Consider the following 13,118-nt stretch of genomic DNA (forward strand, 5'->3'; position numbering starts at 1 on the left):
ATTGCTATCATACAGAGAAGGCATTGATTGTTTCTTGCTGCTAACATACTTCACATACAGCGAGAATCTCTTTGGATTTTCTGCCAGGTTTTGAGACAAATTTTCGCTGTGGAAACTCTATTAAGCATCTCACATTGAAGTCCTCACTAAATTTTTGGGGATTGCATCTCTTTCAATTTGGTATGTTTCTTTCGTTGTTTCTGCAACAGTATTCTAACATTTTTTGTGTACCAAGGAGGATCAGTTCTGTCGTTTGTTAATTTATTTGGTATAAATCTCTCAATTGCCGCCAATACTATTTCCTTGTTTTTAAGACACATCTGGTCTATACTTATATTATTAATTTGGAATGAGTGGATATTGTCTCTCAGGAAAGCTTCAAGTAAATTTTTATCCGCTTCTTTGAATAGGTATATTTTTCGCTTATTTTTCGAGGATTACAATATTCAAAGTTGCTATGACAACCCTGAGTTCACTAATCCCTGAATCAGTTTTGATGCTTGTTATTAACTCAGGATTATTTGTTGCTAAGAGGCCAAGTGTGTTTTCACAATCATTTACTATTCCCGTGAGCTCATGAACTAACTGTTTGAAATATTTTCAGAGAATGCATTTAGCACAATTTCGGATGATATTTTATGTGTACCTCTGGAATTTTACATGTGTTTTTTAAAACATATCTAGGGTAAAGTCACCACCAACTATTATTGTATGAGTCAGGTACATGTTTGAAATCCAATTCAAGTTTTCTCTGAACTTTACAACAATTGTATCATATGAATTGGGAGGTCGGTAAAAGGGGCCAATTATTATTTTATTCCGGTTGCCAAAAATGACCTCTGCCCATACTAACTCACTGTAAGTATCTATATCAAATTTGTGGCAAGTTAAACTACTTCTGACAGCAACAATACACCACAAACAACCGGGGGATGGGGGGAGCGGTACACGAGCAGAGGGGGCGAGGGAGGAGGAGTACCATTGGCGGGGAGGGGGGGGGGGCGCGCAGGAGGTACGGGGAGCGGACAGGAGGTAGGAAAAGGGTTTGGAGATGGGTAACAGCTAAAAAGATGGCAGCAAGTGTGCCGGCTAGCTATGCAGGAGTGATTGCAGGCACGTACAAAACCTAGGCATTATCATTTACCGGAGCTGGTAAGGCTTAGCAAGTTGAGAAAATGACGTGGAGATGCAGTTTGGAAGAATATGTTTGTAGTATATGCAGAGCTGGGCCCCGGTATATTCACCCTACGCTTCTCTTGGATAGGATTTTCGGGCCACGCATGGCCCCTACATTGCCTCAAAGCAGTTATTTATCAACATATTGCTGCACTATTTACAGCAAAGCCTCCTGCAGCCGCCACAATGTCCAGTGCTGCAGGCAGCGCTGCTATGTGGTGTGCAAATTATGCAAAATAGTGCTGCAGGCATAAGGAATATACTTCCATCTACGTTCCTCCAGCCAAGTACTTACAAGGGAAACTCCAAATTGCACCCCTTCAGATTTCATGGTACAACGACCCAGTGGATAGCCCATCAAAAACTGAACATAGATCATGCATGGAAACAGGAAATAGGTGTAGTGAACTGTGAAAAGAAATCAAAACAGAAACAGGAAGAAGCTTAACAAGTGCAACACAGTGCAATGTTAAACAGCCGCTGCATCATGGTTAAGCGGTCACAATGTTGGACTGTACACTGGATAAGTTGTATACAAAACTCGTTCATGGCACTTTTTTTAATTTTTTTTGTTCCGTGACATTATGGTCTGTTTGTCTGGTCATTTACAAATTTGTTCTCTTTCTGCAGTCTTGGCAGTTGTCATACTATACATTGGTTGTAGAATATGAGTCATGTGGCAACAATACATTACTGGCACCAAGTAACTGTGATGAATAGTTAGAGCAGGAAAGATACCACATAGGCATTTTAGACAAATGAAAACAACAAATACATGGGTGTGAACTATGTTACAACAAAGAAATTCAAAGCTCAAAAGTTCCAAAACTGAAAGCAACTTCAAAAAGGTTAACAACATATGTTTTAATAGAGCACAGGGAAACTGTGTAATTGTGTGTTGCATTCATTTGTTGCAGCTTGTGAGACAAACTATTATGATTTCATTATTTCCTTGGGAGCAATCACATTCACATTCATGCAAACACCAAAATCTGGCGAGTAGGCATATCTCACTCACTCACCAGGCATCAAGTTAGGCATGTCGATATGACATTCCTGTCATGACACTCTTAATATATCTCATGCTGTTTATGACACACCAGACATATTTTGCATGGGGAGGGTTTGGTTGACATGTCGCCTTGTCATCGAACATTTCCGGTTCCATTTGGAAGCCACTTCCTTTTGGTTGCTAGTAGAGTAGTTGGTCCCTTCCTTACACCTAGCTGTTGCAAACCGATGTTACACCAAGACAGTGACACAATTTTGAATACAGTCAAACACTGACCATTTAATCACAATGCCACTGGTCTTATAGGCAGTTCTATATTGCACTTCTTGTCCTTGGACCATTCACTCTATTTTTTTCTTTTTTCCACAGTTCAGTTCATCATCTTCCTGTTTTCATGCTTGACCTATGTTCAGTTTTTGACGAGCGGTCCACTGGGCCATGTTACCATTAAATCTGAGGGGGATGTGACGGGGAGTTTCCCTTGTTCAGTCGCTGAGCCCCTCATCAGCTGTTCAACTCTGGTTCCCAGACGGATCGCCAGCCACACAGTGAGACTACACCATGGATCCTGATGCTTGCCGCTGCTGCAGAACTACTTACACTGGCACCTTGTGCCATCACTGGGGTACCAGACACTGACATGCCACCACTGATCTGGCGGACTGCTTGTATTGCTCGTCACCTTTACCAATGATTGGGTCTTCGTCCTTGTGGACATTGGCGACGTAATCGCCACTCCAGATTGTTTCTGCTGTATCACTCACACCACATGTCATTTCTGTCGTATTCCTTAATTCTAACAGGAGAATATTTCCAGTTATATTGCACGTGTGGAGTTTGCACTCAAATGTACTAAACTCAGTGCATATTCAACAAACAGTGTTACTTCAAACATGCCAATTTATCACTGCCTTAGTCCATCACTCAGAGGGACCCATCAGTGACAGGACAGAGGGAGGGGAAAAAGTTGGATAGAGGGTGTCGAAACACTTGGTTAGCAGAGACCGAGGCCAGGGGGGTTACAGGAAAGAAGGGTGTGTTACAAAGATAAAGTATGCCTGCAAAGCTGGTACTGGAGGGAAGGCTCTGAGTTGTGAAGCATCTACATTGTGCCACTTGTTGGTCAAGTTTGTTTCTGGCCATAGTTTGAAGGTGTTCATTTGGGTGGACAGCTGGTTAGTTGTCATGACAGGGGGAGCGGGGTGAGGTGTAAAAAAAATGAATAAATAAGAAAAAATTGGACATTGCTGTTTTTCACAAGTGGCCCTGCCTTTGGTAAGCCTGTGACAGAACTGGACTTCTAAGTGCTTGGTGAGTGGATTGGGCAGGCCTTGTATCTTCCACAGAGATATGGCCCCTGAAGCAAAGGGTGAGGACTGGGAGTAGCATAGGAATGGACCAGGATGATGTGTAGGTTAAGCATGCAACATCAGAGACAGAGAGAGAGAGAGAGAGAGAGAGAGAGAGAGAGAGAGAGAGAGAGAGAGAGAGAGAGAGGGGGGGGGGGGGGGGGGGGGGGAGATAACAAAAACCATGACATCGCTGAGACAGTGCAGAACTGTCTTTCATGAACATTATACAGGGTAAATGCATGTTACCTTCTTTACAATCTTGCAACTGAAGAGACAATATAATTGTACTGAACATAAGAACTTTCTATCATTTTAGAAGTGAAGACTGAGAACCGATTAGGGCTTCAAATTTCAGCACAGTAGAAGTTGAAGTAGTCCATATCAAGAATAAATACACCATTTGTCTGAACAGTATTTCAAGAGGCAGCATTTCAGAGCTTAAGGGAAACAACAATCCCAATCTGAAGACATATATTATTTCAGAAACAGGAAACTCTCCAGTACGCCACCACCACTCCCAACTCCTTGGCACAGGGATCAAATCCTGGTCAAAGACCAAGAAGCAAGTCCTGGCAATCCAGCCACTCAGCATCATCTACTTCAGTACTGTCACAGGCTTATCTGATCCCATCACACCTGTGGAAATTGCTATGTCATATTTCATCTCTGCTGCAATCACTGCACACTTTTTATGTTGACATGACCACAACCAGGTGTCCACCAGCATGAATGGCCACTGCAAAATTGTGTCCATGAACAATGTTCACCACCCAGTGTCACAACATGCAACCAAGCACATGCAGCTCGGCTTCAATGGCTACTTCACAACCTATACTACCTGGATCCTTCCCTCCAGCACAAACTTTTCAGAACTACACAGATGGGAGTTATCTGTAGTGCCATGGAGTGGCACACTTGTGATGGCCATTCTGGACCAGAAACTGGAGCTTCTAAGGGCAGAGTGGCAGGGAGTGTCAGCTGGCACAAGGAGACTGCTGATTCTTCCTTGGCATGCTCGTTATGGACTGTGCGAGAGATCAGTTTTTATCCAGATTTTATGGTCAGCTAGGCATATGGAAAGGCTGTGCAGTGGCCTGAGGAGGAAGTTGTCAGATATTGTACGACATTAGTATGATGGATTACCTATGGACAACAAAGGATAAAGGCAGTAAGTCTAATTGTGTCTTCTACGCCTGTATTTTTGCGTATAATGTGTGCTTACATTACTAGTTATGCAGCTTGTTGTGCCTGCTAGTGGTGACAAATGAGTATTCTGTTGATGTTTTGCTGCTAAAAGTTGTTATTACATCAAACAATTGTCTGTCTTAGACACAGTTGTAATTTTTAAGTTAGATCGAGCCATTTCTAGCTCTGTCATAACTTTTCTGATTGTATGTATGACGTATGCCATGCCTGGGCAGACGGATGTGGAATGAGGTATTTCTGTGTGATAAAAGTAGAGTGATTTCAAAAAGTTTTGAATTACAGTGATAAAACATTCAAATATAGATGTACACAGAAACTAAACATTGAAAAATCCAGGAAGGTTCAAATGGCTCTGAGCACTATGGGACTTAACTTCTGAGCTCATCAGTCCCCTAGAACTTAGAACTACTTAAACCTAACTAACCTAAGGACATCACACACATCCATTCGAACCTGCAGCCGTAGCGGTCGCGCGGTTCCGGACTGTAGCGCCTAGAGCCGCTCGACCATTCCGGCCGGCATCCAGGGAGGAATGTAACAATATTATGAAAAGGATAATTGCTACTCACCAATATAGCAGGGATACTGAGTCACAGATAGGCACAACAAAAAGACTGTCACAATGTAAGCTTTTGGCCAACAAGGCCTTTGTCAGAAACAAACGAACACACACACACACACACACACACACACACACACACACACACACACACACACACACACAAAACTGCAGTTTCTGGTTTCAGCTGCAGGAGCCTGCAGAGTGTGTGTGTGTGTGTGTGTGTGTGTGTGTGTGTGTGTGTGTGTGTGTGTGTGTGTGTGTGTGTGTGGTGGGGGGGGGGGGAGGGGTGTTGGGGGGGGGGGGGGGGGAGGTCTATTTTTGACGAGGGCCTTGTTGGCCAAAAGCTTATAATGTAACTGGCTTTGTTGTGCCTATATGTGACGACTCGGCATCCATGCTGTTAGCACATGATGTTTGAGCTAATTTTGTGTTCAGGGGTCTATGACACTTGTGTGAAGTTCTAATGCTATATGACTGACTAAATTATAATGTGCAACCATTCTGTCATTCTAAAAACAACTATCTGAGAAGACTAGTCTCTCAATACTGTCACTGTAATTTTCTTTTCTCGCAATCTGGTAAAATCCTGTGGGTATCTGCCCTTGTTGATATTGGTTTCCAGGGACTAAATATGGTTGTCTTCAGATTAACTGATGAAATGTCTTATATCATGTTCGTGGATCTCCAGTCAAAATTTTCTGTAGAACTAGTCTAGCACCATTTTCCACTGTATGCTGCGTGCAGCTGTCTACCTAGTGAGCCTGAAGCTACTGGGGCGCCTGGATTCTCAACCAAGCAGAAAAAAAAAAATTACTAATCAGTGCCATGTTGGTAATTTAATGTAACCTCGAGGATTGTTAATGCTACCTCGCTGTGACGGTACACCATATGCTTTTATTTCCTAGGAGTGCTAGGTGTGTGTGTGTGTGTGTGTGTGTGTGTGTGTGTGTGTACTCAATGCTTCTGCTATTCAGTGATTAGTCTCTTTTATTCTTAGTGTAGACTTATACCCAAGAAAGATACTGAGCCAGTCTTGCTTTCTTGAGGCCACTAAAGCATTAAGTTTTTTAAGTCTAGGTTCTAGTACTATTTACGAACTGTATTTATTCTGATGCCTTGTTTCAGTTAAGTGTAACATCACTTCTAGAGAAACTTGACAAACCTGTAAGTGATTAGCATATGTAGTACAATAGATTAAATGCACAGTGCAGTTTAATATTCAGCTTGAAATGAAATTTTGATGATCTTCAAATAAGTTTTGGGATTGTCGCCAGTCAGCATGAACTAAAATACACAATTTTTTTGAGAGGCACCTACCAGTTATCTCCCAGTGAGTCAACTAAGATTGAAGAAGACTTCTCCCATCCCACAATTTAGTAGTGCACATTGTGTATTCAGTCTGAACACAGCTTCTTAATACTATGCGGTAGTACAGGTGAAGTCGTCTTGTCTTGAATGCCTCACCTGAAGAAGGCTGGAAGTTGCCCAGTCAAAATATCATGTATGTAGTTTACAGCCAACAGCAAGCCTTAAACTTTTGTGACTGTTCGGTTCACTGGAAAAATTTAAAAATTAATGTAAAACTTTGGGATTTTACTCACACAATGAGCTCACTTTACTGGCTTCTCGCTGCAACTGTAAGCATTCTATGTACTTGTCGACAAGAGCATATGAAGAGGCTGCAGGGTCTGAATTATGTAATGAGGCAGAAGTCGGTACAGTGGCTGATACATCACTAGATTCTTCCTTCTCATGTGAGTCCATAACACCACAGAAAAGATGTTCATACGGCAAAGGCGCCCAACGATCTATAGTCTGTGTGCCAATGGACACAGACCTCTGAACAGAACCAAACCCTTCTTCCTGTCAATGAAATTAACAGACCAGTATTATACACAATTAACACATTAGTTACATTTGAGACAGCAAACACTAGTAAGTAAGAAACTATATAAATACGAGACTGGAGAGTGCATCACAAACCAGTATCAGTGTGTGAAAACTAATATGCAATACAGATTCTTGTTTTTATCTGTTGTGTTACAAGGTTCAACAAGTTCATATTTAAGTTCAGTAACAATAAAAATGTATCACTATGATTTTTGTAAAATTACAAATAGGTAGAACGGCTGGACATCACTTACCTTCAACAGGCAAAAACCCAGTAATACCAATAGATATTTAAAAGTAGGAATTTTTTTTAACTATGTTCAAGTCTGCACAGATGGGCCTTGCACATGCACTATATCATTACCATCAAACATTTTGAAGAGGAAATGCTACAGGGTATGTATGACTTTTGTATACAACACAAAACAACAGAAATACCGTTGAGAGTTTCATTTTATGCTAGTGTGATCATTTTAGTGGATGAGCATGTATTTTTATATTTGACAATACAAACTATGCAAATTGTTCTCATATTTAGGTATTTGATACACTCCCAAAAAATTATCTACAACCACCCTGCACATATTTTTACCTGAGAGAGAAACTAAACGTTTCAGTTCTGTAATAAGTACATTTATAAAAACAGCAATTGCGAATTTTTTTCTATCTGTAACTTAACAATCCAAAGTGTTTGCTAAATATCAGCACCGTTTTGGCTAATACACATATGCCATTACATGTTCAAGCATCACGTCATACACAAATCACACATTTTGAAAATAATTTCTGGCTGAGCTTCCACTGATGCTGCTTTTGATTTAAGTTAATACTACAGAAATTGTGCAAAAGTGGCATCACCTTTCTTTTAAAGTCACATGTATCACATCTCTTTTCAAGTCAAATCTATTTAGCTAACACATTTGGGCTGTCTACAGATTTTGAGCATGCCACACTGATACCATAAGTTTGAACTAAGTTCCAAATAGTTATGGCGGATGTTATATGTCTACCAAACCAGACTACTTTTTAAATTAAAAATATTTCATCCACAAGTGAATTTTTTTGAAACTTAAGAGTGGTATGAGATGAATCTCTATTTGCGTTTTCAGCATTAAAATCTTATGAGCAATCATTGTTCCTGCATTTGGTATTTTTTATTGTTGAATAAACAGTAATCCAATTAGTTCATCATTCCCCCGTCCTATGGAAGCAAAAGTATTTCTGAATCATGCAAACTTAATTCATTTCATATCTTAAAAGTGCTGTGTTCCTGGACATTGGGAACTTGCCCAGTAATTGCCTGGACAAGTCCAGGAAACCATTCCCTTTATAAAGCACACCCAGGCTGTCCAATGTTTTAGAATAACTACTGTCAATTCAGTAGACATACCTCTCACAGAATTACCACTTACAGACTATTATTAGGGACCTAAAAATGGTAGCACCTTCTTTTGGCACAATTTGTACCATTTTCCGGCAGGATTCACAACTAAATTGTTTGTAAATACACATAGAAATTTAAAACGTTTTCATGCTGTGTGTCTGAAGAAGTATCCTTAGTGGTTTCAAATTAAAAAAAAAAAAAAAAAAGTTATTTGGAAGCTTTATGGCTGAAATATTTGCTTTTTATCTACAAAAGACTTTGCTTGTTTCCTTCCTCAGCCTATGTGGAAGAGACCTGGATACATTGAAAGGTTTCAGACTGGTCTATATAATGGTCAGATAGAAGCCTTCAGAGCCAAATTTTAAATTGAAACATTTTTAGCGGCAGTTGTGGGCTCTGATCACAATCTATTGGCTATGACCTATAGATTAAAACCGTAGAAATTGGCAAAAAGGTAGTAAGTTAAAGAGCTGGGATGTGAATAAGTTGAAAGAATGAGAGGTTGTTGAGATTTCACTGGGGCACTAAGTAACAACTAACTAGAGCAGGGAACAGGAATACAGCAGAAGAAAAATGGGTAGCTTTGAGGGATGAAATATTGAAGGCAGTAGAGGACCAAATAGGTAAAAAGACAGGGCCTAGAACAAATCCTTGGATAACACAGGAGATACTGAATTAGCTGATGAAATGAGAAACTATAAAAATTTGGCAAATGAAGCAGGCAAAAGGGACTACAAATTTTTAAAAAATGAGATTGACAGGAAGTGCAAAATGGCTACCGTATTTACTCGAATCTTAGCCAAACTTTTTTTCCGGTTTTTGCAATTCAAAAAACTGCCTGCGGCTTAGAATCGAGTGCAAAGGAAGCGGAAGTTCTGAAAAACGTTGGTAGGTGCCGCCACAACTAACTACTGCCATCGAAATTATGTAGCGCTACACAGGCATGCTTTATAGGCACAAAGATCAATACTGGCGCCAAAACCTGTGTGTCAGTAAATAAAAAAAAAAAAAAGGGTGAAAGACGAGCTTTTTTCTCTCCGCCCCGAGTTTCGACCACTGCATTTTCATACATTACCCAACGAAGTAAATACAAATTCCGTATTGTTCATCTTTGAATGTAGCAGAATTTCAATGTAATACGAAAATCCAACTGGCAAGACTGTTTGGGATGTTTGTCAATATGGCCAGCTCTACGTTCTGAATTTTTTCCTACCCGGTGAGAAGAGATGGTTGCTAATAGGAATCTGATGAAATGTGAATCGCATGCAGTATTCTCTTCACCATAAGAATAATACGAATATAAACATTTTGTCATGTATTCTTTCGTGTTTGCTGCTATCTCATTTAAATACTGTCTGCCTAATAAATTACAAAAATAGAGTGAGACAATAGCAAACGCGGAAGAATATACGTATTGTGTCATGTTTATATTCGTATTATTCTTATGCCTAATAGTGTTACAGTCAGAAACGAAGCGCGGCAACTGACTGGATTTTTAAATCTAAGATGACTAATTTCTGTGCAGAATTTGATGTACTAAAGAAGCGGCCGCGAAGATTTTCTAACTGAGAAAAATTTTTGCCTAACTCTCAATCAGAACATGTTCCATCATACGCATCCCTTATTTGGTTCTTGTTGATAATTATCACAGAAAGCAGCAGTGTAAGTAACAACAAATAGCAGTCTCTTGCCTTTGTTTCGCTAATGAGACAATTCCTCCCTCCCTCCCCCTCTCTCTCTCTCTCTCTCTCTCTCTCTCTCTCTCTCTCTCTCTTTTTTCTTTTAAATTGTAAGGGGCGGTGGTGCGCACAAAAGCAAGCCATGCCGTGAGCAGTGACAGGCTGTAAACACGCACTATCAGAATGCGACAGACAATGCATGACAGTACAGTATTGCATTTTCAGCTTAGAGTGACGTAAACAACTATAACAAAAAAAAAGGCACTTATCAGATCAAAGCAAAATAAGCAATCGATTCAAACCAGACAAAGCACGTAAAAAAAGGAAGGGTACCCGTATAAATACGGACGGAGCACCTGACGCATAGCAATGGCTACCTGGTAAAGCTTAACTGCTAAACTTACGACTCGAACCAAACTACTGTAGCTATATCGTCATTCATTCGACCGAAATTGTGTCTCATATTACAATGGACAAACTTTGTTTCGATTTGGAAATGCAGCCCAAAACTGTTCTCTCCCCTTGAATTAAGAGTCTCAAATTTCAGGTGCGGCTTAGATTCGGGAAAATTTTTTCCCTTTATTTCGAGTCTCATTTTTCAGGTGCAGCTTAGATTTGAGTGCGGCTTAGATTCGAGTAAATACGGTAAGCAGGAATGCTTAGAAGACAAACATAAGGAGTTAGAAGCATATTTCACTAGAGGAAATATAGATACTGCCTACAGGAAAATTAATGAGGTGGTTGGAGAAAAGATAAGCAGTTCTATGAATATCAAGAGGTCAGATGGAAAACCAGCTCTAAAAAAAGATAAGTGAAATATGGAAGAAGTACACAGAGGGTCTATACAAGGAAGATGAACTTTAAGACAATATTATAGAAATGGAAAAGGATGTAGATGGAAGATGACTTATGTCTAAATGAAGTCCCAGGGATAGACTATATTCCATCAGAATTACTGATAGCCTCGAGAGAATCAGCCATGACAAAACTCTCTCATCTGGTGCGCAAGATATATGACACACACAAATTACCTTCATACTTTTATGAATTTAGCTGACGAGTTGTGCACATTCAGAGCTCTAATAAAGGTAAGGGTTTAATTGTGTGATAACAATTAATTAAGGCAATATTATATAAATAAATACATACATACATTAATGACTATTGCAAACTATCTGTTGAATGTTTCTTGTTTATCTGCGTATTTTTCAGAAAGAGAAAAAAACATTTTTTAGCGTGAATTTTGGACTAGGTTTTGTTTATGCTATTGTATTCTGGGAGTTACATAATTATTTCAATGAAGTACAGTTCGTGTTGTTAGTGTGTTCTTTCCTGCTATCCATTTGATTATCTAATAAGTAGCCAACGTGAAAAGTTCTATAGTGTAGGCTCACAGTCTTTTGCTTTGTCACATAAACAATACAGATTTAATCATTTCTATTTCTCCTGAAGTTTTGAACTAATATCCAAATTTTGGACTAAACTTTGAACTTTAGGTTCAACTTTCTGTGAAATTTAATATATTAACTGAATAGTCTAGAAAGTTAGACTAAAGCTAAAATTTGTTTGTCATGAGTGGGAAGTGTGTGATTTGTTTTAAGATTGTTAGTTCCAGGGTGTGGTGTGAGGGCTGTTGCAGTTTTTTTCATGTGTGTGTTTGTGGCAGTGTGGGAATCAGGGAAATTAACAAGGTTCATTGGTTGTGTAATAAGATTTGCTGTAGAGATAGGAAGCTAGTGGAACAGGTGGATGAGGCTGCTGCCCTTCAGGCAGAAATAGTTAAGGAAAGGTTAAGGGGGGAGAAGGGAAAGAGAGTTGGGAAACGACAACAGGTTATAGAAGAAGTAAGAGTGGAACTTTCTTAGACAGTTTTGTTGTTAATGTGGAAAATGGGTTTGATCTGTTGTTACAGTTGGAAACTGATGAGCCATAAGTATCTGTAGGAGTAAACAGGACACAACAAGCTTTCAGAAGGTGTTTGAGAAGTAACGAGTCAGAAAAATGTTGTGAAGAGGAAGAAAGTTTCGTTGTTAGGTAGTTCGCATGGTAGAGGTGTTGGCCAATTGTTGCAGGATGAATTAAGGTCGGGTTACGAGGCCACAAGTTTTTTTAAACCTATTGTAAGTCTGGGTCAGGTGACAGAGGATGTAGGTTCACTATGTATTGTAAAGACTTCAGAAAGGAAGACACAGTGGTAATAGTGGATGGAGCACGCAACAGCACAGGCAAGGACCCTAATTGTTAAACTGAGGGTGACATGGTAAAGATGGCTTCAGCAGTGGGACATTCTGGTGTTGTCCTTGTGTATGTTCTGAGGTGCCATGATTGGCATCATTTAAACTTTCCTGTTAGAAGAATTAATTTAGAGGTGGAACAGATGATCGCATCAGATATGGAGCTTATTATTGGTGTGGTTGGTTCATGTTGACTAGCAGTAGGTGGGACTGTACTAGGCATGGCCTTCACCTCAACAGAAAAAGTAAGGGAAAACTACCTGGGCTAATAGCAAATAACTTGAGGGGGGGCAGGGCACACTATCACAAGTGGTAAAGTATCAGTGGCTACAAGTGACAACAGCAATTTTTTGAAGACAGAGAAGGCAGAAACAAAAGTTGTTCAGAGACAGGCTGAAAACGATATCCACACTGATAAAGCAAACTACCAGAAAGCAAATTTTACTGTAGACAATTCATGCGAACACCACCTGACTGAAACTACAGATATTCAGAAATTGACAGGAAAAATTAGGTCCACCCAATTGTAATTCAGCCAGCGCACAAAATCAGTTATCTTTATAACATTACAATATTCGAGGAGTAATGGGTAAGCTTAAAGGGTTGCTTATTTGTGTTGAATT

The 13,118-nt window shown here is 39.8% G+C and overlaps 1 protein-coding gene across 7 annotated transcripts in view; it reads right to left on the minus strand.

The window, feature by feature from the left end:
- The window catches only part of LOC126266808 (hamartin), a 295,524-nt gene that overhangs the window by 104,237 nt on the left and 178,169 nt on the right, over positions 1-13,118 (minus strand). For all 7 annotated transcript variants that reach the window (XM_049971361.1, XM_049971357.1, XM_049971360.1 and 4 more), the window contains one exon: positions 6,910-7,171. In XM_049971361.1, coding sequence (XP_049827318.1) covers positions 6,910-7,171 — 262 coding nt within the window. The remainder of the gene's footprint in view (positions 1-6,909; positions 7,172-13,118) is intronic.

The sequence above is a fragment of the Schistocerca gregaria genome, chromosome 4, assembly GCF_023897955.1.
Source record: "Schistocerca gregaria isolate iqSchGreg1 chromosome 4, iqSchGreg1.2, whole genome shotgun sequence".
NCBI lineage: Eukaryota > Metazoa > Arthropoda > Insecta > Orthoptera > Acrididae > Schistocerca > Schistocerca gregaria.